We start from the raw sequence: 26,188 nt of genomic DNA, 5'->3' as shown, positions 1-26,188 counted from the left end.
TACCACATGGTGCGAATGCCTGGATGAAACACATGAACAAGACGCAGGAGATTTAGGGTTGGAGCTGTTTGAACCAAGGGACTTGTTTTCATTGGAGCTTGTCCTAGCTTGATTAGCCTTTATCAGGTTGCTTGTTCTCACCTTGTTGTTGGAGCTTCCTCCTTCATCGTGTGCCTTTGCCCTTTCTCGGTTCTTTTCTGCAGGCGGCTGTGCGGCTCGCGAAGATGGTAGGCTACGTAAGTGCAGGCACCGTCGAATATCTCTACAGTGAAGATGGCAAGTTTTACTTCTTGGAGCTCAACCCGAGGCTTCAGGTGAGTTTCGGTCCTTCTCAGTGTTGCTGCAACAGACAATTCTAGAAGCATGGCAAGTTCTTCCGCCTTTACCGTCTTGAATCTCATTTGCTGGTAGTGCTAATTGCTGAGCTGTGTACTGATTTGATCACCTAACTGAAGCATTCTTATTTTTTGTGCTTTCTTGTGCAGGTCGAACATCCCTGTACAGAGATGGTCGCCGATGTCAACTTACCAGCGTGCCAACTTCAGGTGAGTCACTTGTCGAACTCAAGCCGATTACGACTACAGGATTTGACCGTTTTGGTGTGCGGGCGGCCTGTGTGACATTTTGTGGCCTATAATTTAAGCTTGATGTGTTACTTGTTTTTTCGAAATCATCAGATAGCTCAGTCTTCGTTTTATGAAACCAACCAGCCTAACTTGATATTAGTTACTGTCTTAAGCTTTGTGTGCTAACTTATCGCCCATGTAGATTGCCATGGGTGTCCCGCTGCATCGCATCAAGGACATCCGGCTACTGTACGGCGAGTCACCCTGGGGCGAATCGCTCATTGACTTTGACAACCCCGTGCAACGTCCCCGTCCCCTGGGTCACGTCATTGCTGCCCGGATCACTTCCGAGAACCCCGACGAGGGCTTCAAGCCGAGCGCCGGCACCGTGCAAGAACTCAATTTCCGCTCCAACAAGAATGTCTGGGGCTACTTCAGTGTTGGCGCCTCAGGCGGACTGCACGAGTTTGCAGACTCGCAGTTCGGCCACTGCTTCTCGTGGGGCGAGGACCGTGAGGAGGCCCGCGAGAACCTTGTGCTCGCGCTCAAAGAGCTGTCGATTCGCGGCGACTTCCGCACCACCGTGGAATACCTCATCACCCTGCTGGAGACGGACGCCTTTCTCAGCAACACCTTCGACACCGGATGGCTCGACAAGCTCATTGCCGAGCGGGTGCAGGCAGAGAAGCCTGACACGATGCTGTCGGTGATCTGTGGTGCACTGCACGTGGCGTATCGGACAATTCGCGAGAACTTCCGCAACTTCCAGACGTGCCTCGAGAAGGGACAGATCCTGCCGGCGACGACGTTGACCAACACGCTCACGGTGGACCTGATCCATGAGTCAGTCAAGTACACCGTCCAGGTGGGTGGCGTGGTTGCCATACCTCTTTTGCATGATCGCCAACTCAATACTGTACCACCATGCGGCAGTACACTTGCCAAGCCTTTCTCAAAACACCTGGTTTTGGCTTTCTCCCAATCATTTCAGTGCTTAGTAGTCAAGTGTAATAAATGCACTTCTGATGTGTTTGCTCTCTGTTGTGCAGCATTTAAATGAAAAAAAATATATATATAAACCAGCTTCTCCAAGCCTAAGTTTTACTGTATCAAGTGGTTCTGTTATATTTTTTATGCGGCTCTAAGCACACCACTTGGTGTAAGTTAAAACAAAGGAATAAGCAAACCAGGGTGTAACCACAGCTGGAAGTAATGCTAACGTGGCTGCGGGCGCAAACAATGGGTGCAGGTGTCCCAGTGCGGCCCGACGTCTTACTTCCTGGTGATGAATGGCTCGGCCCGCCGCGTGGAGGCGCACCGGCTGAGTGATGACCGCCTGCTGCTGTCCATAGATGGTGCCAGCTACACGACCTACATGAAAGAAGAGGTTGACCGGTACAGAGTGGTCATTGGCAACCAGACGTGCATCTTCGAGAAGGAGAAAGACCCTAGCGTCCTGAGGTTGGTTTCGCTATTTGTGTCTCTTTGCAAACATGAACATGGTGTGCCTAGTCCTTGTTATTGGGCAGAAGGTTAGGGGAAGATGAAATTTTTGAGAGATGAAAAATTGTTGGAACAAGGGGTGTCACTCTTCTAGGCTCAAAGATGCAACAATTCCAGTTTAGAAAAAGACGAGCCAATGTTTCGACAAGAGGATTGAAGTTGCATTTTAACAGATTGAAGCTAAATTTGAACACCCTCTGTTGCAAGCATTTTTGATTTCTAGTCCTAGTTGTGTGCAATGACGCGTTATGGCAATAACGTTGAGATGATGCAGTAATGAAAATGCAACATTAATTTGGATGTGTTCTCTTGCAAACTTCTTTACACCTGATTGAAGCTGTATCCTAACAGCAGACTTTGACAATCATTTCTTGTTTATTTATTGATCTAATAATGAGTAAGATTGAAAGTTTTTGTACATGCAAAAAGCTCGGGAAAGGCATGTGTTTATTGTACATCCGCAATCACATTAGACGTGTAAAAGGCAGCTTTTCAAAGTTAGTACAAAGATACCCAAATAACAATGTAAAACTAATTTAAATACTGATGGTTCCAGAGCAATCGAACCCAGGACCTCTAGCACCGAGACCTTATATGCTGTAACCGTTGTGTCATGGACATATGCCATGGCATAATCCGAGTGAATAGAAACCCTTAAGACTTTTCTGCATGCCAGGTAGATTGCAGAAAAAAATACTTAGGCAGTACAAGCATCCGGAACCCCTATTTTTCTTTCAGTTACATTCATTTCCTTATGTATTTCGCTATTTTTGTTTTCTTACATAACTTCATTATCTCATTTCATGAATGGTTACACAAATCTGAGTCTGTAAATTTTAATGCGTTTATGGAGATAGGTGAAAACTGGCAATACATTTACGAACTAGTGCAAACTGGCAAAAAGTTTATGAAGAAGTCAAAGCTGGTAATGCATTTACAGACAAGCTCACACTGGTGGAACACTTACAGAGAGGTATAAAGTGGCAAGAATGGAAATCTGGGCAAGTTTGTAAGAATGCATATGAGAGCAGGTAGCGCAACAACGCGAGCCAGGAACACATGCGCGAGACGGGCACTCTTCGGGCTTTTGTGCTACCTGCTTTATCATGTAAACTGGCAATAAAGTTTAAGGACAATTGCAGCTGCTAATACTTTTACAAACTAGCAAAAACTTGCAGGGAATATATAAACAAGTAAGAACTGGTAAAGGTACTTGCTTGCGCTTGTGGTCGTGTAGTTCTTCATCTCCTAAGTCTTCGTCTATTAAGTGGTGCGCAATAACGTAACAATGGAGAATAGGTAATATTTTTACGGACTAGGGAAAATGGGAAGAAGGTTTACGGGCAAACAAGAACCGGTAATACCTTGACGGACATGTGAGGACTTTTCATGGGCGTGCAAAGTGCTTTCTCCTTCTTTTTTGCACAGGTGGCTACCTTTTTTGCTGGCACGCAGCCCAGTTGGAATCGGTTCAGGCAATACAAAAGAAAAATGTAGCATAGCGCCGAAATCACCCTAGCTGATGCCATTACAGGTCTCCCTCAACAGGCAAGCTGCTTCAATTCCTGGTCGAAGACGGCGCGCACGTCGTCTGCGGCCAGTCGTACGCCGAGATCGAGGTGATGAAGATGGTGATGACGCTTACTGTTGAAGAGAGTGGGTGGTGAGTAGTAGTGAGAGATAATGCCTTGCAATGATTGCCGCTTCCCACCGCCAAGAATTTGCGTAAGAGTGCTTTGCATTGCATTTTGTTTGTGATGCTGTTGCTTGTTTGTGTCTGTCGCATCTTGTAATACCAGAAAGTGCAGTCTAAAGTCAAGAAATGGTGCTTTTCGATGACAAGTGGCAGTCATTTAGGGTGCTGTTTTGTAATCCATTTTATTTATTCGTTTATTTTCAATTTTGTGCTGCTCGTGTTGTTCATCACAAGTGAATATAACAAGCTGGGAACCTTTGTGTCTGCATGACAAAAAAATTCAAGGTTGAAGGTGGCTAAAAAATACCGATATTGCATGTAATGATAAAACTGATGTTGCAAGAGAAACTTACTTAATAGAATTATACGTACTATGTTTCCAAGTGTAATCACTATGTTCTGATAACATGAGAATGCTGGCCAAAAGCGAGGCTGCTCGCCAAATATTTCTTTGCTATGTGTATCACCGATTGAAACAAACAGCCTGATAACGCTTGTTAACGTTTAAGGCCCTACCGCATGCACACGATTTTCAAGCGATAGCGGCAAAGTTGCTTTGTCGCAACTCCACGAAGGCTGCAACGCACTTTTCATGTCGATTTCACATTGCAGCAAGCGACCGTAATCGTCTTAAGCTGCCATCAAAACGTCAAAACAACCCTTCGGTAACAAGATTTACAACAAAATACGGCCGCTCTCGCACTTTCTGCGTGAGATGCGAATGTAAAAAAAAAAGGTGGTCGATACCTTCCATTTTTTGAAGCGCGCACGGATCACAACCATCGAGAGCGAATTTCAGCCGAAGCGGAGATCGGGGGTGCAGCCATGTTGCCGGAAATCATCGCGCTGGCTTCCGTGCGACAAGCGATCTTTTTAGTTTTCCAGAAATGTGTCACACAACGAGTGATGGCCTCTGCAACAGCAAATTATGTCTCTCATCACTTTCGTTCGTCGCTGTCGCTAGAATATCGGGTGCATGCGGTTGGGCCTGTACATTTTAACCCCATTGCAGTAATTTTGGTTATGGTGAACATAATGTAATCATTAACTTCGGTAAAAAAAAGTAGGGCCTAATAATCCGCCAGATAAATAGTGCTATGTTAGGCATGGTACTGCTCTGCATCATAAAAGCAAACAAAGCAAGTTAAACCGCGACAGGGTGCCCAGAAGCGTACGCCATGACAGATCGTGTGAACTAATGAAGGTTAGCGAATGGAGCATGATAAGGACGCTTAAGAAAATCTAACGCTTGTGGGTATTCTGTCTAAACTTTCTTACTGTCATAACTGTCAATAAACATTTTCTTAGAATTTCAACCAGAACTGAAGGAGTGCTGATTTCTTGCTATTTTTGTTTGCTACAAGGCTCTGAAAACATTTGCGAGGAAGTTGATCCGGTGGCATTAAAGGTGTTCTGGCCTGCTTGAACGATTTCAATAGGTGGAAACATGAGTTTCTGCTGATCCAAACTACATTCACACATATTTGTTGGCAGGCTACTTGCTAGTGTAACATCTGCAAGCAAATGTTGGAGGTGTTGTACGACTGTTTCTTGCTTTAGATTGCACATTGCTCCTGCTTTGCATATGGCGTTGTCTTTGTTAATGTATGTGTGTGTGTGTGAATGTACAGTAGAAAGCACTTTTGAAGGGAGCACCAATTAAGTACTATTGGGCTATAAATTACAGCTTAAATATGGGCAAATTTGCAGTACTATTTTGCAGTGCTAAGGTTTTAACCTAGTGTGTCTCATCAGTTATTGTATCTTTTATTTGTCAATGAACCAGCTTTAGGATATATATTTTTCCAATCATGTGTTCTCTTTAAGATTGAATTGTTGTGTACTGTTGTGGACAAATGAAGCACAAACAAGAACATGATAAAGTTCAACAACCATTGCAAGAAAAGAAAATCTGCACGTGATTTTTTTACTGCTACATAATTGGTCACCTTTCTTTAATAATCTGCAGTGGGCTAGAATTATGCAGAGTGGCTGAAAATGGCGCCAATAGCAGATGTATCAGTCAGCATCAACCTTGTTTGTGTTGAACTTGTTCTCCACATACTGGCACACATGCGCCTGCTAGTAGGTCACGCGACCTACGAGTTCGCCTTTCTCTCTTTCTCTCCAGCGTACACTTCATCAAGCGGCCTGGTGCGGTTCTGGAAGCTGGCTGCGAGCTCGCAAGGCTAGAACTGGACGACCCGACGAGAGTCAACAAGGTGAGCTGGCTTTCGGAGGCCTGCATAGGTGCATGCTCAGGGGTGGGGGGCAAGAGTGTGGTTGCCCCTCTTGCCCCAACTTTGACTAGGGCCTCAGTTGGAAAGAATCAGGAGGAGAGAGAGAGAGGGGGCGCTATGGTCCCTCAACTGGAGAACCGTGTACATACATATGGAGGCTGTTTTTTTTTTTTTTGTCGTGTGCAATGTCAGGGGTATAGGGGTGGAGCCCCTCCCCCCTTGAAGTTAGTTACCACTTGCCCCCCCCCCCCCCCAAGAGAAAGCATAGTCAAAACACAACACATATGTTTCCATCCTCGCTTGCCCCCATGCAGGAACTCTCTTGTCCTTAGTGTCCGCCCGGTGTAAATGAATCTTGGCGCCGCCCATGTTTTTTGTTACAGCTCTATCACTTGAATTGTTTGCAAGAGTTGAAGCCTGCTTTTAATTTTCAATTTCATGCATATAATAAACAGAAAAACTTGTATGGGGGCTAGTTGGAACATACTGCAGGAAGCTTACGATATGATGTCTGGGAAGTTGGGCACACGCGTTAGCGCACCTTTGACAGCACTTACGGATAGACAAATGGCATGTTTACAGAGACAAATAAAATGAAAAAAAAAGTTTGATAAAAGCACGTGTAATATGGCATAGATAGCACCCCGATAGGATCACGCGTGGTTTGCTTGCAGTGCCCACCCCTTTGTATGTTACTCAACCTTTTTTTTGCTATTTGTTTCAATAAACTTCAGTGTTAGGTGCGCTTTCCCTGTGCCAGTCCAGTTTTTCGTCCTCAACTTTGCAGTGCAGCCTTTTCCTGCATATAATAAATTTACATCAGTGAGTAGATAGATAACTGGTGACATGGTAACTTCTAAAGAATGTGTTCTCCCTTCACCTTCACTGCTCCTTTGGCAAGAGGAGATGGGTGGAAAACTCGCAATTCTAATTGATATTCCCTACCGCAGGCGGTTCCGTTTGAGGGTGGCTTCCCGGCACCGGAGACCGAAGGGGGGCTCCACGAGGAAAAACTGAACCAGCAATTCCTGGCAGCCAAACAGGACTTGGAGAACGTGCTGGACGGCTACGTGCTGCCGGACCCACACTTCGCGCAGCACATGACCGCCTCCCTGGACACCTTCATGCGGACGCTACGAGATCCGACGCTGCCCCTCATGGAGCTCAAAGTAAGTTGATGTCTTGTCGTGATGCGCGAGATTGACTCGAACAATGTTGCAGCTTTGTTAGGACAGCAGCCCTATTTCGAGCTGTTGTGAGCGGAAGGGTTGTCAGGCTTGTTCTTGTTCTCCCTCTTGAGGGAATGTTAGCAGCTTTCCTGTTATATTACCCTAAGTAAACTGACCACTTCAGCGCATGCCAATAGGATAGAGCTCAAGGGCTAGCAGTGATGATTAGCACCTCTTTGTGGCTCTCGAAGACTAGCCAATCGTCCAATACACACTAAAAGGGCAGTCCACTTAGCGGGCTCTTACAAATTACCTTCCCTGCATGTTATGGTGACCCCGCTTCAACTGCAGCGGACGATCACCGCGGGTTCAGGCTTAGCGAGCCACAGGGCCGCTACTCCGTTTACTCGCGTGTAGCGCACCGCTCCGCGCGCGCTCAACTGATAAGGCGTTTAGCGCGGCGCGGCAAACAGACAGTGTTCTAATGCAAAACACAACACTTTATTGCCTCTGGCGGCACCCCGAACAACAGTACAACGTCCGCTCCCGGGACGCGGGTAGCAAAGGCACCCGCACGCGGACGTTCACAATAAGGGGAAAACCGCGAGCACGTCGCAGCTGGCAATGGCGAGCTTTGACACGCCGGTCGGGAAAAGGTCCCTCGCGGCTATGCTGCGCACTCTCACGATGGCCACTGGGCCTGGTCGCGAGTGTTAGGGCAAACCTCGTACGCGTAGGCCTACGGCAAGTGCGGCTCGTTGTGGTACGACCACTTCAAGCACTAGGCACCGCTGTGGACTTAGCGTACGCTACCGAAGCTAGCACTCAAGTAAACACGCCTGCCGAGGTGCCCCAAGGCCACCCCAGGCAGGCTACAGTCCGGCGATTCCCAAAGGGGACGCGGACGAAGGGAAACACGTGCTTACCCGGTGCCGACCAACGGAGAGAGAGCGCTCCCTCGGCGCGCACAGTGGCGCGCGCCGTGCCCGCGCGTGGCGCCATCTATCGCCACGTCGTGTAAACAGAGCAGGGAAGCAAAAGGGTGTGGCCGTGTGGCAGAATGCCCGCGAAATGGTCGCAGGCGCGCCTCAGATCCCCACATCCTCCTCTCCTTAATTCACCCTATATACCGGTCTGCAAAGGCAGCCGGTCGTCGCCCATGCATGCAAAGGCGTCATGCAATGGGCAACAGCTAGCCTCAGCCTCGCTCTGCAACTGCTGCTGAAGGGGGAAAAAAAATAAACAACACAAGAATACACTTGACAAATCCAAAAAAACATATATTTTGCCTGCTGCAGCGTTCTTAAGGGGGGGGGGGGGCTTCACTGTGCCTTATAGTTCCAAAAGACGGTCAACATCCATGGTGGCGACGCCGTCCATGGGTGGTCCGTCGGTGGCTGCGGGCGGTGGCAGCCCTGATAGTAGTGCCGCGAAATGGGGGTCCTCCCCCATTCGCTGTCGGCACAAGGCCGCCAGGTCCGCGTCCGAGCGCTGGCTCAGCGGTGCTGGATCCGGCGTCTTCCTGTCGGTGGCCCTTCCCTCGGCGGCCGCCTTTGTTCGCGCCACGTGCATGGCACCCTTGTAATGGCACTTGAAGTGCACGGTTACTCGGCACGTGGCGCAGAACCCCACCGCTGCATCGGTGGGTAGCTGGGCGCCCCCGGCCGCTTCCTCGCTCTCCGTCAGCGTGCAGCCACGGAATGGCCACGGGACACGGTCCAGCGGCAGGTCGCGCCGAACACGCCGCTGTGTCTTCCACGGCGCGTCGCTTATAAAGTAGCGCGGGACCTCCTGCCCCTCCTGCCGCGCCCACGTGGCCACGCTCCGCCCTGGTGTTTTGGAGACCGGTGGCGGTGGCGATGTTGTCGGTCCCCGCCGCCGGGACGCCCGCCTGGTAGACTTGGGTGGCGCCGAGGTGCCCGGGGCGGAAGGTTCTGGCCGCCGAGGCGCCCGCCGTGTGGGTTTCTGGCTGGAGGGCATGTCGCTGAAGGCCTGCGACCACGACGACCGGCACCCGAACAAGAATGGCGCACCGCTGACAGTCTCCGGCTTCCCCCGTCACCCCACTGACAACCAGCGCCACCTATGTTGACGTAGGGGTCCTTGACCGGTTTTTTTTTCTCCCTCTCCGCACCACACAGACACACACACCTGCACCACCAGAGTGTCCTTCGTCCCTCTCCCCCCCCCCCGCTAAAGCAGGTATCACAATCCTCTCGTCCAGCGAGAAAAAAAAAAAACCCGGAAAACAAACATCAAGTAACAACAGCACCCACATGACAATCAGCAGCAGCAACTGGGCGGAACAGACTTCTTTGCAAGCACTGGCTGTAAAGAAGTTAGCTCACTGAGACTAGAAAGTAAAAATGAGGGCCTTCGGTAGCGGAAATAAGCCCGCCGTCCGGCGCGAAATCACTAAGGTGACCGCTTCCTCAGATTATACCGGTGCGTGGTCCGAATGCGGTCCGCCGCGCCGGGTGTGCGTCGTTGCTTGCGCGAAGAGCCACTGGGCGCTGGCGCAGGCTCGTCAGACCTCGACGCAAAGGCTTTCAGGTCTGCGATATGGGCACGGCTGAGTTTTCCCGAAAGCGGGTCTTTCAGCAAGTACGCGAGTGGAGTCCAAGCTTTTTCCACTCGGTACGGACCAAGCCACTTTGGAGCGAGCGAAGTTGAGAAACCCTTGCTCGCGTCGCTAAGAGCGTGGTTGCGCTTCAGGACGAGGTCACCCACCTTAAATGAAAGGCGGCGACGTTTTCGGTCGTACTGGGCTTTTTGCTCGGCCCTGGCCGATGCCAAACTTTGCCTCGCTCTACTGAGAGCTCGACAAAGCCTGTCCCGAAGTGTGGAAGCGTAAGCAGAACAGTCTGCCGGTTCTTCCTCGTCTCCGAGCTGGCATTGCATGACACTGGTCACCGGATTTGCCAACTCCCTTCCGAAATTAAGGAAGGCGGGAGAGAAACCAGTAGAGCGACTCTCGGAGGTTCGGATTGCAAACGCGAGTTCACTCAAATGGTCTGCCCAGTCCCTTTGACTTTCGGCAAAGGCCGCCAACATCGGTTTGAGCGTACGATTGGTTCGCTCCGTCAAATTGGACTGGGGATGGTAGGGCGAAGTGGTGCAGTGATCTATTCCTAGGGAACGGCACGTATCACCAAACACCCGAGCGGTGAAATACGACGCATTGTCCGTGATCAATCTTTTCGGAAAGCCGAACCGACAAAACACTTCCTGTAGCCTCTCTAGCACCGCTCGCGCTGTCACTTTCCGCAGCGGAAACAGCTCCACCCATTTGGAAAAATGATCAACAACTACCATCAGATGTATGAACCCCTGCTTACTCCTGGGGAACGGCCCCATTAGATCGCAGGTGGCTACTTGCCACGGACGCTCACTGACAATCGGTTTCATCAAGCCGGGCGGCTTGCCACCCCTTGGTTTCACCGTTTGACAGACGTGGCAGGAACGGCAATAGCGGAAAATGTCACGCTTCATGCCAAGCCAAGTCACAACCTTGCTCAGTTTCGCGAAAACTTTAGAGCCACTCAGGTGACCGGCAATGGGCTCGTCGTGAGAGGCTCGCAACAGTGCGCCTCTCAGACTTTTGGGCACAACCACCTTAAACGGGTCCACTGACTCCTCATCGGTGGCTATGTACTTCAGCAGGAGTCCATCATGGTCCAGCAAGTATGTATCCGCGGGGGACCCAGCGACACACGCCGGTTCCCGTCCCCCTGCGCCCGCCGCACTACCAGCAGCGTCTCGGCGCTCCGTCTCCCTGAGACCGTCGCTCAACTCGCGACAAAACGGATCATCTTGCTGGGCCTTCAGTAACTCTTGTCTGCTGAAAGCGATTCCCATTCTCCCAAAGGGGAGCTTGGTATCGTTCCCACTCAGGACTGCAGCCATCGCCTCCGCTCGCATTGGCGTCACGGGTTCGCTTCCCTTTCGCTCCCCCTCTCGCCCGCTTCGCGGCGCGCTGCTTGCCTGGCCCGTGGAAAGGGTTTGCTCGTCACCGCACTCACCCTTTTCTCCACTTGGCGGCTCCGCCGCCGTTTCGCCCGCGCCGCTTGCTTGCGCAAAGGCACCGCTAGCGGTTGTCGCACCGGGATCCAGGCTCCTGGTCGACACTGGGGCACGAGATAGCGCGTCAGCTACCACGTTAGTGCTCCCCTTCCGATACTGCACTGAAAAGTCATAATGCTGTATTAGGAGAGCCCAGCGCGCTAGCCTGCCTGCAGGCTCACGGAGCCGCATCAGCCAGCTAAGCGCGCTGTGATCTGTTTGCACCACAAATTTCGTCCCATCAAGGTAGACATCAAACTTCCGCAGTGCAAACACGATGGCGAGACACTCCCTCTCGGTCACGGAATAATTCCTTTCCGCGGGTATCAACGAGCAGCTGGCAAAGGCCAGCGGCTGCAACACACCATCGTATTCCTGTAGGAGAACTGCTCCTAATCCCAGATCGCTTGCGTCAGTCTGGACAACAAACGGTCTGGTCAGGTCGGGGAGCTTGAGCTGCGCTGTCTCCGCAATGGCGCTAGACAGACGGCAAAACGCCTCTTGCTGCTCAGGTCCCCATCGCCACTCAGCTGACTTACCCAAGAGCTTGGTCAAGGGCGCCTGCACTCGGGCACAGGACGGAATGAACGACCGGTAAAAATTGGCCATTCCGAGAAAGCGGCGCAGGCCGCGTACGTCCTTGGGCGCGGGGAAATCGAGGATTGCTCGAAGTTTCTCCCGATCTGGCTCAATGGAGCCTTCGCCCAGCGTGAAGCCAAGTAACTGAACTCGGGTTTGCGCTAGTTGGGCCTTTGCGGGATTTAACGTCATCCCGGCGGCTCTCACCCTCTCGAGCACATCGGCAATGTGGGCCAAATGCTCTTCGAAGGTTCGTGAATAAATCACGATGTCGTCGAGGTAGCACATGCAGTAAGACCACTTTGCTTCCCCGAGGACGCGGTCCATGAGTCTCTGAAAAGTCGCAGGAGCATTGCAAAGACCAAAGGGCATACGAGTGAACTCAAATAACCCTCTGTGGGACGTGAACGCGGTCTTGCACCGGTCACGCTCATCCATCCGGACCTGTAGGTAACCTTTGGAGGCATCTAATGTGGTAAAATACCGCGCAGTGCCGAGGTTCCCTACGATGGAGCTAATCGTGGGGAGCGGATAGGCATCCTTACGAGTCACTCCGTTGAGACGGCGATAGTCTACGCACAGGCGATGACTGCCATCTTTCTTAGGCACCAACACAATTGGAGACGCCCAGGCGCTGGACGAACGGCGAACAATGCCAGATGAGAGCATCTCGTCCAGCAAGCCGTCAATTACCTGCCTCTTGGCCTGGCTGACGGGCCTGGGGTTACACTTCAAAGGAAGCGCGTCGCCAGTTTCGATCGAATGGCTCACCAAATCGGTACAGCCGGGTTGATCGGTGAAGAGCTCATTGTATTCGCGCAACAGTGCCGACAAACGAGCCTTCTGTGTATCATCCAATTGAGTCGCACAGGCGATCAAAGGATGCGGAGCCTCTTCGTGTCGTGCCGCTCTATCCCGATGGGGATTTTGAGCCGACGAGTGCATAGCGCAGGGGCCTGCCCCCGAAGTTTGCACGTGACACGGCTTCGACGCTTCAACTGCACAGGCAACAGAAAGCGCCGGAGGGCTGATGAACGGCTTTAGCTCGGAAAAAGGTCCGTCGCGATAGCCTCCATTCGCAATGTCCACTACGATACCGGTTTTTAGGAGAAAGTCCCGACCGAGAATCACAGGAACACTGAGCCCGGGAAGATGAACGAAACGCGCGCGTCTCATTCGGCCTCCCCATCTGACAGTCAACCTCGCGGCGCCCGCCGACTGGGCCACACCTTTCGCGAGGGTGAATGTCGTTCGGCTGTCCCGCAAGCGCACCGAGCGCTTCTGCAAGTGGGACAACACCTGTTCGCCAAACAACGAAGCGCTTGCGCCCGTGTCCAGCAACGCCGAGAATTTGCGACCGACAATGGTGACCAAAATAAACGGCGCGTGCGCACCAGAAAGACTGCTTGCCCGATACGCATAGGGGAGAAGCAAGGGTTCGGCCGCTCGTGCCTTCACGAACGGCCCGCGCTCCCGTTTCCCTGCCTCACAGGAGGCACAAACGCGGAGCACTCCCTCGCTATGTGCCCTCGTTGACGGCAGCGGAAACAGCGCACTCCATCGCGGTCTCTTTCCCGCGACGGAGCAGCTTCGAGCTGCCCGGGTGGGTTCGCCGCATGATCAAAGGAACCGCTCTGACGACCGTTACCACCGGTGATGCGCTGGGTCGGATTTCGTCCCGGCTCGCGCGCGTCGAGTTGCGATGCAGCACCGGCTGCCCGCCTCCCGTACGTGTAGGGATCTAAAGCTCGATCGCTTATCTCCCACGCGCGCCCAGCTGTAGGGGTAGCCGCAAAGGCAGCTCCGGCGGGCTGTTGCCGCTGAGAAAGGGTCATGGCCCCTCCCCACGCGCAGCGCGGTTCGAGGGCCTCGCTGGCTGGCGGTGGCGGGTGATAGGAACGCGCGGCGAGAATGTCGCCTTGGATGCGCTTTGCTTCGACGGCCAATTGCTCCAAATCACGGAAGCGACTGCCGCGCAGGTACGCCGAAAAAGTCGGGTGTGCCTGCCTAATCACCCGTTCGACGCGCTCCTCGTTCGAGGCTCTGGGCTCAGCGATAGAAAAAAGGTCTTCCATCGCGCGTACGTACTCCTGAAGCGACTCATCAGGAGCTTGTGTGCGGAGCTCGAGCTCGCGCCGCATCCTACTCTCGTAGTCAGCGGGTAAGAATTCGCGCAGGAAGGCCGCGCGGAACTCGTCGAGGGTTGCTGCTCGGTGGCCGGAAAGCCGATGCCACCTGGCCGCCGTGTCAGTCAGTGCAGCCGGGACGACGCGTCCGAGCACTTCCTGGTCGTCTAGACCCATGGCTCTCTGATAACGTGCGAGGGAGTCCAGGTAATCTCTTGCACTTTGCAGATCACCATACCCGCTGTAGGTCGGAACGGCCAACATGACAGCGGGATGAGGGCGTTTTGGAACGGCCGAAAGCGCTTGGACTGCCCCCGTGAGTGCCTGAATCATTTGGGCGGCATTTTGCAGCAGCGTCTGTGCGCCCGCTTCAAAGGAAGCTGTCGGTGCATTAGCGGCGCGGGCGAGCGATGGGGAACTGTCTCCAAGCTCGATAAGCGGCGCGGTTTCAAAATGGATACCGGCCGTCGCGACTCTGGGGAGCGCCTGTTTTTCACAGCTGACTCTTGGGGCAGCTTCACGTGAAAATGCTAGGCCGCTTGCGGCTAGCGGTGCAGGCGCGTGCTCGAAATGAGCTTGGCTGCTAGGTTGCGTAGCAGCCAGCGGGCAAAATTCGGCAACGGCTGAGGCCGCGGTGCCGATCTGCGCCCTGGAAGCTCCACTGAGAGCCGTTTCGGAGCGCTGTGACATGGAACTGCCATGCATTCCAAAGGGAGCAGTAGTAGTCCAATTTGCCCTTGGCATGCACTGTTCGGGTTGGGCTATGGCCCCGGACCCAAAACACGCTACCTCTCCAGTGGGAGCTGATACGTAGCGCCTCGTGTTATCCCGACTGGGGCTTGTGACAAGTGAGGGTGCGCGATTGTGATGCTCAAGGGGGGCACTGGCCCTGTTCTCGAGCAATGCGGTATCTGCTAAAAGCGTCAGCGGACAGAACTCACGCGGAGCAGACATAACGCGGGTAAACGCGGCGAGCCTGATTCGCAAAGGCGGCTGACTCGGCTAAGACTAATCAAAGGCTTAATGAGCCTTTGATACCGCGTTGGGCGCCAGTATGGTGACCCCGCTTCAACTGCAGCGGACGATCACCGCGGGTTCAGGCTTAGCGAGCCACAGGGCCGCTACTCCGTTTACTCGCGTGTAGCGCACCGCTCCGCGCGCGCTCAACTGATAAGGCGTTTAGCGCGGCGCGGCAAACAGACAGTGTTCTAATGCAAAACACAACACTTTATTGCCTCTGGCGGCACCCCGAACAACAGTACAACGTCCGCTCCCGGGACGCGGGTAGCAAAGGCACCCGCACGCGGACGTTCACAATAAGGGGAAAACCGCGAGCACGTCGCAGCTGGCAATGGCGAGCTTTGACACGCCGGTCGGGAAAAGGTCCCTCGCGGCTATGCTGCGCACTCTCACGATGGCCACTGGGCCTGGTCGTGAGTGTTAGGGCAAACCTCGTACGCGTAGGCCTACGGCAAGTGCGGCTCGTTGTGGTACGACCACTTCAAGCACTAGGCACCGCTGTGGACTTAGCGTACGCTACCGAAGCTAGCACTCAAGTAAACACGCCTGCCGAGGTGCCCCAAGGCCACCCCAGGCAGGCTACAGTCCGGCGATTCCCAAAGGGGACGCGGACGAAGGGAAACACGTGCTTACCCGGTGCCGACCAACGGAGAGAGAGCGCTCCCTCGGCGCGCACAGTGGCGCGCGCCGTGCCCGCGTGTGGCGCCATCTATCGCCACGTCGTGTAAACAGAGCAGGGAAGCAAAAGGGTGTGGCCGTGTGGCAGAATGCCCGCGAAATGGTCGCAGGCGCGCCTCAGATCCCCACAATGTACAGTGTCAATATTTATGAAAGAGAACACGGCGATGCCTGGCCTGTGCGCTCCGGCGGCTGCTGGCAGTGTGTTCAAGTGATAGCGAGAGCAACCACAGTTTCTTTTCGAGTCATTTCGCAGCGAGCAAAGCAACCATTTGTTGCTGATATAGAACGGCAAGATTGCAACCCCTTCCCCTTTCTCCGTAATTGCCTTAAGGGGGAGGGGGCCGACATCTTGCTGCTGGTTCCATATCAGCAACAAATTGTTTTGCCCACCGCGAGTTAACGCGAAAATAGACTGTGGTTGCTCTCGTTTCCGCTTAAACACGCTGCCAGCAGCTGCCGAAGTGTGCAGACCATGCATTCCAGTGTTTCCTTTCATAAAAATTGACACTGTACATCCTAGGTACATTGTCGGAAATGTGCTTGAGTGAAGAGTACTGCTGCATTCGGCTGTAGCATTTTCATTGGCAACTTTGCTTAAAAGGAAGAAGACGCTGTAGCCTAAACAAAGACAACATATATTTACAAGGGCTTCCTACATAAAGAATTTGCAGTGGACATCAAATAGAAACTGGATTGCGTAGGACGACTCTATTTTGAATAAGGAGGTGTGTCGCCTAATCCAGAACAATTGTTAGAATTGTGGCAGTCGGTGTAAGTGGTAAGGTATGGGCCACGTGGCTACGTGGTACAGGACGTGTGGTATGGGACATGAGTCTACACGTTCTCGCAATATCCTATCATGTGAGAACTTAGAAGTATGTGAAGACAGGGATGCTTTGTTCAAGTGAATCTGATATCCTCTGCTACATCTCATTCACAGAATGTGTAGCGGGCCCAGAGTGTTAAAGGTTTAATATTAAGAACAAATATGAGCAGCTTGAACTAGTGGTGCTAGGCTGGATTGTGACTGATGTTTCTTAGTGAGATGTTAGCACGCTCTTTACTAACAGTCTTAATTAAAATACAAATGTTCTAATGAGCATGGTATCAATTTATATGATCTTAATTAATGAAACAAGTATGATGTTTTAATTAGCTCAGGTTTATTTGCATGGTCTTAATTAGCTTGATCTTAGGGTATCTTGGCTTAATTGGCTTGCAAAGCTCATTTTGGCAGTGCAAGGTTACATCAAAGGTAGACACAGTTTTTGTTTGTGCTACATGGTGCAATGAAAAGCTTGATAGTTCGCTGGAAGAAACATTCATTGGATGAGCCAGCTGGGGATGCTCTTGGTGCATATTGCAGAGTGCACAAGAGTGAAGGCAATATGGCCAGATGTGGACACTTTTGAAATATATTTTGATCTTTTACATATGTTTTGCAGGACATCATCTCCTCAATCTCCGGGCGTATCCAGCCGTCCGTTGAGAACAACATCCGGACGCTGATGAAGATGTACGACAAGAATATCACCTCGGTCCTCGCCCAGTTTCCGAGCCAACAGGTAAAGAAATTGCCCCTAACTTTTTTCACGTGCCTGTTTGTGATTGAATTAATTGCCAGTGAGCTGCTCAATTGGTTGCAGATTCGTTACGAAAAAAAAAAGAGTGCCTGACATGCAATCTAAAAGAAGGTAAACACATAAAAGGCTGATAAGGTGCATTGGTTTGTGTTTTGTGAAGTTGAGACTTACAGTTCAATGCTTGCTTTCAAGGCATGGTGCTGCCATGTTCCTTTCATCTGTTGTATGATTATTTTCACTTTTATTCCTTGGGTTATGCTGGGTGTGCAGTTTAAGCCACTTTTGGATGAACCAATTTGAGTAGTTCACAATAGAACAAAAAATAGTGCAGAGGAATTGGGACATATTTACAAGAAAGCACTGTCTGTGCCCTAATTTTCACGCTATTTTCACTGTGAATAGTCAGCATGCTTGCTATTAGGCTTAGTGGACTGCAAGAATGCTTGAAGCAAAGTGATTTCTCGGCACTTACAGCTGTGGTAATAATGGCTGTCCACCTTTGGAACTGTATGGTAGCCATAGATCTGGTTAACGCTGCTACCTATTAGGTCGTGAACGAAAGTGGCAGGACTGCAGCCTTTAAAATTATGGCTGTCATGATGTCTGTACATCCATACGTGACAGTCTCTCTCTGCTCATCAGACACGATCATAGCCGGACATCTTGAAGTATCAAACGCTAACTCCCGTTGTATAACGCAGATTGCCGGTGTCATCGACAGCTACGCGGCGACATTGCAGAAGCGGGCGGACCGGGACGTCTTTTTCATGACCACACAGGGCATTGTGCAGCTTGTCCAGCGATACCGAAATGGTATTCGCGGCCGCATGAAGAATGTGGTGCAAGAGTTGCTTAAGCAGTACCTCTCCGTGGAGATTGATTTCCAGCAAGGTAGGTGCTGTGTAATGGAAGTTCAAGTGTAGTAACAAGTTCAGCATGAAACGCTGCAACATTATTTGGCAGCCATGCCCTAATTTAAAGTACATAGCTGTGCAGGGGTGTTTGTTGTGGCAGATGTAGATTCTAACAGTACGAGTGTCTGGTAGGTACTGTAGTCATTTTGCCAATGTGGCACTATTGTACTGGCATGGCTAGTCACGTTACGGCTGGAGGTGTAGGTTCTGTGTTTATGAATATCTTGTACGTGCTGCAAAGCCACTGTGAGAAACCATGATGTTGCACTTGTGTGGCTCTCTAGTGATGTAGTCGAAGCTAGCTAGCTAGCTAACTGTGACATCATTGTGCGTACATGGCTGTATGGACATTTCTTTGTTAGATGTGTAGACATGCTAATGCATGAATGTCTGTCGGGCACTTGGAAGCAAATAGATATTTTTAGTCCTGTGTACATTTTGTTAGCAACACCATTGTGTACGTGAGGAGGTCGCATTTCATATAGTGCACATGAGCATAAGTGTTGCATTTTATGTAAAGCGTGTTATTACATGTGTAACTGTTACAGATGCAACATACGTAGCCCTGAAACTAACTATTGTAGGAACCATGACATAATTTGCATGGCTTTACAGCATACATCGTTTGAGGAGCAATATTGCCACACTCAAACCTAATTAAAATGGTGTTGCATCTTGCACGAAAATAAGTTCGTTACATCCAAAAATTCGTTGCAAAAGTATATTTCTTACTGTATATATTGGAAAACTATTCTTAAATTACTTCATTGTAACCAATATTTCATTATATGTGGGTTCGTTATGTCAAGGTTTGATTTGAGTTCATTGTGCAAAGATTCACATCATTGGGCTTTCGCGTAACACACTTCAGAGCCAGGTGGTCAATCCAGTTATAGACCCTAAGCATGCGACATGGTTTTGGACTTTGCAGGCCACTACGACAAGTGTGTGGCACTCCTCCGCGAGAAGCACAAGGACAACATGTCTGTCGTGGTGGACAAGATCTTCTCACATCTGCAGGTGGCCAAGAAAAACCTACTCATCATCAAGCTCATCGTGAGTTGACGAAGAGTCTGTTGCTTGTTAAATGCTGGCATCACTTCAAAGGTTGTTAGTAAAATGTTGCTGCATCGTTAGTCTTACTGTAGTTTTGTCACCATTCTCTGGCTGGAAGTGGAGACGAAGCTGCCACATGGTCAGATCAATCGCATCATCTATAGATTTCCATTGTTATTGGAGGTGAGGGCACACCTCGCAGCGTTCAGGGTTGGGGCGTGGGGATTTAAAAGAACCAGTCGAACATACTGAGCGCTCGATTTCTACTAGCCAAAGGTACCATGAGCTTCTTCAAGCCAAATCTACGACCATAGTGGCAAACTCATGAGGCAAACCCAAGTGTGTGAAATCCTGTTAAAGTCTTATGTTGCTGCTGTTTCTTTTTTTTTTGTGTGTGTTCAGTAAAATCTCGCTATAACAAACTTCAGGGGATCGCTGCAATTCGTTCGTTATTTTGAAAGGTCGGTACAGTGAAAGCCTGAAAATTAACCATAAATACTTATTTTCTACTGACCAAAACAACTTACCTTCACAATGGTGATTCCTTGAACTCTTTTTTTTTCACGATAAGAAACAAATGCGCAAGTGAACACCAAAAAATGCACGTTTCCGTAAAGAAGTCAGTTTTTTTTTTCTGATGCATGCAGCACAAATTTTGCAGCGCAAAGACCTCCAGCTCATCTACATTCTCCTAAGCGAAAACTACTTCTGCTCCTTCGTTGCAAGCAGAGATGAACTCATTGTAGTAGCACCGCAGCGCGAACGCCAACTTGCTTTGCGGACGCGATAAGTAATCACTGAAAAGATGAACATAACTGACAAGGCCTCCACAGAAAACACCTACACCCCTTTGGCCTCCTCTAGATCACATGTTGAAATGACAAAGATAAGAAAAACCCGAAGCGCCGCGGCTGTCATCGCCTCTTCTGAAGAAAAGAAAGAGCTAAATAAGAAAATTCCTCACGTTTTATTTTCTGTTCCCTCGCTGTCTCTGGTTTTCCGCGCTCATGCTTCCTGTTCCGCAACTCCCACTCTGCCGTCTGCTTTGCTGTCCTTGCCCTCTTGTGTTGCCCTCGCCTCTGCGCTTGTAAACCTGCAGCGTCGGCGTTTCAATTTTAAAAAAAAGAAGTCGTGCTTTCGGTTTTTTTTTCTCCACACCGTCGCACGTCTCCCGAGAAGCAAGGCGTTCGTTGGCTGTGTCGTCTGCTTGCGTACCGCGCCGGTGGTCACGACGAATTTCAGAACATGAGTTTGTAGTACTGAGGCGTTGTTAATATAACATGGAACTGAATTAGCACTCGTTATTCTGAGAAGTTCGGTATTCGGAAGTATGTGAAATAAGTTTACATTGTAACTATTAGCAGTTAGCATGGGATTTTTTAAAAGTTTGTTAATCTGAAAAGTTTGTTAAAGTGGTGTTCGTTCTACCGAGAATTTACTGTATCTATTGACCCTGTATGACTTGTCCTTGTGATGCTCAGGACCACCTGTGTGGCCACGAGCCTGGCCTGACTGACGAGTTGTCATCCATCCTTAATGAGCTGACCACTCTGAGCAAGACTGACAACGCCAAGGTGGCCCTCCGGGCTCGGCAGGTGAGACTGGCGAAAGCTCACTCACGATGTTTACACGATTGTAAGTCGACTAGAATGTAGGTCGACCTGGATCGGCCCCACTAAAATAGCACGGCACAAATAAAGTACGAGCACATTTAGTTGAAAAAAAACAATACGATGTTTAAAATTAAAAAAAAAAGTCAAATTTGAGTGTGTCAAGGTGGTGTCACGGCAGTGCTTGAAAGCTATGCAGAAAAGCTAGCTTTGCAGAAATAAGCGGGGATCATTTTTAGAATGACTTTACAACCGAAACTAATCTTCAATTCTAGGTCGAGCCCCCAACCTTGTATTTCAAATTTTTAAATACAGTGACCAAATAGCCCAAATTTGGCACCTTGTAGGAGCATTGTTTATTTTCTGTTCTGAGTATGGATTCAGTAAAACTCGCATTTGCTTTTGATTGTATTGAAAGGGGCACTTGAGTGAAGCGTTAAATTTAATAATTTTTAGCAATGGACTGCTGACAGTATGTTTTGATCATCCTGATTGTGCACAGGTGCTGATAGCGACCCACCAGCCGGCATGGGAGCTGCGGCACAACCAGATGGAGTCCATCTTCCTGTCGGCCATCGACATGTACGGCCACGACTTCTGCCCCGAGAACCTGCAAAAGTTGATCCTCTCCGAGACGTCTATCTTTGACGTTCTGCCCGACTTCTTCTATCATGGCAATGTCGTTGTCCAGAGGGCGGCTCTTGAGGTGCGTCGGCGCATTTGCAATTTGATTAGAAGGTAGTAATACCGAAGGAGGTCTTGAAGTGAAAAGACCGAGTGCAAGAGCAGACGACAGGGTGGCGTCAAATCACTCAAAAAAATCTCGCATTACGCAATAAAAAGAAAACCTTAGTGTGTCAGGTAGATACTAGGCTTGTGCGAATAGTCAATCATAGGTTCAAAGCAAACTCGGAGCGAATGGTGATTTTGGTCAAATAATTTTGACTTGAATTCGAATAGTATGTGTCACATCATGTGAAGCATACGGGCATATTTGTCGTGACCCAACTAACCTGCAGAATATTAAAGAAAAATTAAAACAAGCCCTGTGCAAATGCCGCTCTCATTGCTTCAAAAAGAAGTGGAAACAGAATAGTGACAGAATTTGACTTTTAATAGTGTGCAAGTGAAAACTTGAAAAATGGTTACATTTTAAAATTTGAGCACATGAACCAGTATAACAAGCTTTGTAAGTTAAAAATAATGATCAATGCGAGGGCAATACACTCACTTAACTTTGAAGTTGGGCTTTGCGGCAGTGAAGATTTTTTTTTTTTTTTTGAAAGGGTGTTTTCACAGCTAAGCACTCTTTTACTGCAGATACACCACCTTCACAAAAGTTACATGCAAAATAATATAACCTAAACCTCAATATAACAAATCTGGATATAACAAAATATTGGTTATAACAAAATAAATAAAGAATAGTAGCTTTTGAAAAGTGTTAGGAATATACTTTTGTAACGAATGTTCGAATATAACGAACTTATTCTTGTGTAAGATGCCACTTTGTTATAATGAAGTTTTAGTGTGTCCTTCGTTCCACTTTATGAGGGGACATGTTGATAAAGCAAGTTTGTTGTAATGTGGGCGTGTATCGTGCAGGTGTACGTGAGGCGAGCATATGTCTCCTATGACCTGACTTGCCTTCAGCACCTGCAGCTGCCGTCCGGCATATGCGCGGCACAATTCCAGTTCCTACTACCCAGCTCGCATCCTAACAGGTGAGCAGCTTGGTCGTGCTCTACATGTTGCAAGTTCGCTTCAGTACATGACGGATATTCACTTCACCGTAACGGCAATTTACGCCTATGTAGTACCCCGTGCAGCAGTTCTCTTCGATATAACAGTTCACGTAATAGCAATTCACATAACAGCAGTTCATTTCAAAAGGACGCTTCCACATGAAATGACAGGAGCTCATTTTCAACCTAACAGGAGTTTCACATCTGCGTAACATTTCAATGTAGCAGGAGTTCACTTCAAAGAAACAGAATTTTATGCTTGCTGCCACATATTGAAATTGTGTTCTAGTGGTATTCTCATCTCTTTTCACTGTCCATCGGGACAAGTTTGCCATTGAGAATTTTAAACTTATTTTGAAACATAGGCATTTTTAAAATGAGACACTGGTCAGGTCTTGATGAAGTGAACATGGTTGTATAATGGACTACTATAATTACTCGTGTAATCCTCGCAGTCTCATAATTCTTGCACCCCCCACATCGCCCAACAAAAATACAATTTTTTTTTTCTCGAGTTGTTATCGCATTCTATAAAATTCCGCAATAATGTCATCTGCTCGTTCCAGCCATTGATGATGATAGCACGCACCATGTGGTGCCATCTCTTAAGCATTAAGCATACTATTATTGCACGAAGTTTCAATCCAATTTAAGCCAATTCAAAGCAACAGGTGCGCGTTGCGGCGTGTTTTGTATGTTGTGTCGGTAATCTTGTCAAGTTATGGGGCAATTCTGAAGCTACGCGGCTGCTTTCAAGTTGAAAGTGATTGATCATGCACTAAACAACGGCAACAGGGCTGCCGGCAGGTCCTTCGGAGTCTACGAGTTTTGTGTTCGCTACTGGTGACGGCGGCTGAAAGCCACCAAAAGACGTTGGGCCTGCCGTGTGCCTAAGGCTGGGATTGATGGTAAACTTTATTTCTTCAGAACGAAACTGCTGACGATTCTGCTAAATAGCCATCAGCCCAATACTGACATCCCACGCTTACCTTTTGAGGGCTCCTGTTGAGTGACGAACGCTACCGCTATGCCCGCCCACAAGCTTTGCATATGGTATTCTAATGTTCGACTATTTGCTCGCACTTTTTGTGTTTCAAATAAATCTTGCCTTGTATTTAGCCTGTGCCTTTATTGTTGAAGTAAGTTACAATTAGCACTTCTTAAAGCTTGCTGTTAGTTGCTGGTGTGAGAATCCCGATTTGCGGCCACTTTGTTTTCTTTTTCACTCTGTACGTTTTCGTTGAAAGTTTTTCCCGCGTAATTCTCGCACCCCCCCAACATTGCATCCGTTTTCCACCAAAAAAAGTGCGAGGATTATGCGAGTAAATATGGTATTTGCTATAACAAATTAACCTAGGAGGGTAGTGGATTTGACTAGTTGGTAATGATTCAAATTAATAGCAAATGAAATCTAAAATCTTTCTGGTTGATATCGGTACACATCATTGAGAAATGCACTTTGAATTCTCGGCAATACTGTTGCAAATTAACAGGGCGAGCATAGCTCAGGGTCCGAGAGGTTGAAGAGTCAAGTGTGATTACTAGGCTTGTGGGAATTGCGGATTTTAGGTTCGTAGCGAATAGCGACTTAGTTCAAATAATATTGAATCAAGTTCGAATAGAATATAGTGCATATCATAAAGAAAAATGAGCACATTTGTCATGACCTGACTAGCCTGTACAATATATATAGTTTTTTAAATTGAAACAAACCATCTACAGATGTGCAAAAGAAAGTAGGTGTAACTTTGAATAGTAGCAGGACCTGACTTTTGGTAGAATGCAAGTGTTAACCTGTAAAATACAGTAGGCTTTAAAAATTTACTTATGTTGGGGCATATAAGCCAGTATAACAAACTTTTAATCTTGAAAAAAAAAAAGAAGCATTTATGTGAGGGTATTATGCTCGTTTTACATTGAAGTGGGGCTTCACGGCAGGGCGGATTTTCTCTGGATAAGTGTTTTCACGACTCAAATCCCTTCACAACATTGAAACCACCTTTGCAAAAGGTTACATGCAGGCTTGAATAAACTTACTCGTTCATTTTGAATACATCGAAATTTTAAAAATTTTAATTGGAATCGAAGTGAATTCGAATATTCAGAGCATTCGAATATTTGCTCAAGCCTAGTGACTCCTTTGATATTAATGTAGTTACACCTTATCTGTGTTACACATTAGGGAATAGATGGAGATACGCACGTTGATTTTGATGGACTTGCACATTACCGACTTGATGTACTTAGACACCTTAAAGAATGGGAGGACCTAGATATAGAGGAGTGAGTGCAGTTACACCTAGCAGAATTTGTAAATTTACACTTCAAGGAATTAATGTACTTCCATCTCGGGAATCATGCTGTGAAAATTTTTAAGGGGAACTGTTGTGATGTGTGAAACATTGAGTGAAGTGATGCAGAGGCATAATGTTGCATATGTATTATTTTATTACATTTTTATGAGAACGTATAGCTAACAAGCAACAGCTGACAACATTATTCACCGTTTAGCCAACGTCAGCTAGCAAGGTTTCTAAACGACTAAAACCAATAAGCATTGCATAAACTATAGTAATACTTTTTTTTTTTGAAATGAAAGAATGTTTTACTTAGCATTTCATTTCAACTATATATTGATTTAATAGTTTCTAAGCGTTACTTTGCAGTGCTAAAGAGCCGTCCTTACGAATCCTAGCTGAGAATTCTTGTCATGCTGACCCACGAACCACTCCCAGCACCCCAGTTTGCCTCCCACAGAGTGCTTCGCATTAAAAAATTTTTGATAACTGCTTACAGGCACTTCGCTAATCAATGCAGGCAGAACCAGGCCCCTGCCGTTGTTGACGGGGACTCGCCGGAAACGCCAGGCACTCCCGAAGACACTGTGGCTGCTTGGGAGCACGAGCAGCCTGACCTGGACTCGCAGCGTGTGGGCATCATGGCTGCCTTCAACACCTTCGAGCAGTTCGCCAAGTGAGGGAGCTTCAGTTTTGGGCGACTTAGCATAATCAGAATGCGAAGCTATAGGCAGAAACTTTCTGGAAAGTTCGTGCTCAATATGTACACTCAAACCTCATTGAAAATACACATGTGCCACAAGAATAAGTGCGTTATATCCGAAAATGTGTTATAAACGTTTAACAATAACACTGTATCTGTGACTAGACTATACTTTCTCTACTTCCTTATAACCGATAATTTGTTATATTCATGTTCCTTATGACGAAGTTTGAGAGTAATAAGCCTTAGGAGCCGTTGAGCATATTCTAGTTTCATGTCAAGGTATCTATCCAATAATCGAGGAAGGAGGAAGTCTATTCTAACTACACTCAAACCTCAATATAATCAATTTGCAAGGTACAAGAAAACAAGCTTGTTAAATTCGAAAATCCGTTATTAAGGTTTATTTGTAACTGTACACGTATTGCAAGACTATTTTTCACTTACTTCATTAAAACTGATATTTCGTTATAGTCAGTCTTGTTATATCGAGGTCTGAGTGTAGTACGATTTAGTGAAACTTAGTACAGTCATATAACGAAGCTATAGCCAGACACTTTAACGAAGGTGCTTCGTGCTTAATGTGTGGCAAGTTCTAGGAACCATGTGGTATATTTTAGTTGAATGTCAAGGTATCT

At 48.4% G+C, this 26,188-nt stretch overlaps 2 protein-coding genes across 14 annotated transcripts in view; one reads left to right on the top strand and one right to left on the bottom strand.

The window, feature by feature from the left end:
* ACC (acetyl-CoA carboxylase) overlaps positions 1 to 26,188 on the top strand; it is a 100,104-nt gene that overhangs the window by 35,005 nt on the left and 38,911 nt on the right. For 11 of the 13 annotated variants that reach the window (XM_075870969.1, XM_075870971.1, XM_075870972.1 and 8 more), the window contains 14 exons: positions 204 to 314; positions 486 to 545; positions 769 to 1,431; positions 1,816 to 2,027; positions 3,604 to 3,732; positions 5,897 to 5,987; positions 6,956 to 7,174; positions 17,088 to 17,207; positions 17,927 to 18,116; positions 19,071 to 19,195; positions 20,677 to 20,790; positions 21,308 to 21,511; positions 22,411 to 22,529; positions 25,347 to 25,523. In XM_075870969.1, coding sequence (XP_075727084.1) covers positions 204 to 314; positions 486 to 545; positions 769 to 1,431; positions 1,816 to 2,027; positions 3,604 to 3,732; positions 5,897 to 5,987; positions 6,956 to 7,174; positions 17,088 to 17,207; positions 17,927 to 18,116; positions 19,071 to 19,195; positions 20,677 to 20,790; positions 21,308 to 21,511; positions 22,411 to 22,529; positions 25,347 to 25,523 — 2,534 coding nt within the window. The remainder of the gene's footprint in view (positions 1 to 203; positions 315 to 485; positions 546 to 768; positions 1,432 to 1,815; positions 2,028 to 3,603; positions 3,733 to 5,896; positions 5,988 to 6,955; positions 7,175 to 17,087; positions 17,208 to 17,926; positions 18,117 to 19,070; positions 19,196 to 20,676; positions 20,791 to 21,307; positions 21,512 to 22,410; positions 22,530 to 25,346; positions 25,524 to 26,188) is intronic. The other 2 variants (XM_075870970.1, XM_075870973.1) reach the window with 1 other exon arrangement.
* LOC142769120 (uncharacterized) lies at positions 13,270 to 14,274 on the bottom strand. The gene has a single exon (XM_075872060.1). The coding sequence runs from the start codon at positions 14,272 to 14,274 to the stop codon at positions 13,270 to 13,272; it is 1,005 nt and encodes a 334-aa protein (XP_075728175.1).

This window comes from Rhipicephalus microplus, chromosome 8 (assembly GCF_043290135.1).
Source record: "Rhipicephalus microplus isolate Deutch F79 chromosome 8, USDA_Rmic, whole genome shotgun sequence".
NCBI lineage: Eukaryota > Metazoa > Arthropoda > Arachnida > Ixodida > Ixodidae > Rhipicephalus > Rhipicephalus microplus.
Note: the sequence above shows the minus strand (reverse complement) of the source record. Positions and strands in the feature narration are given on the sequence as shown.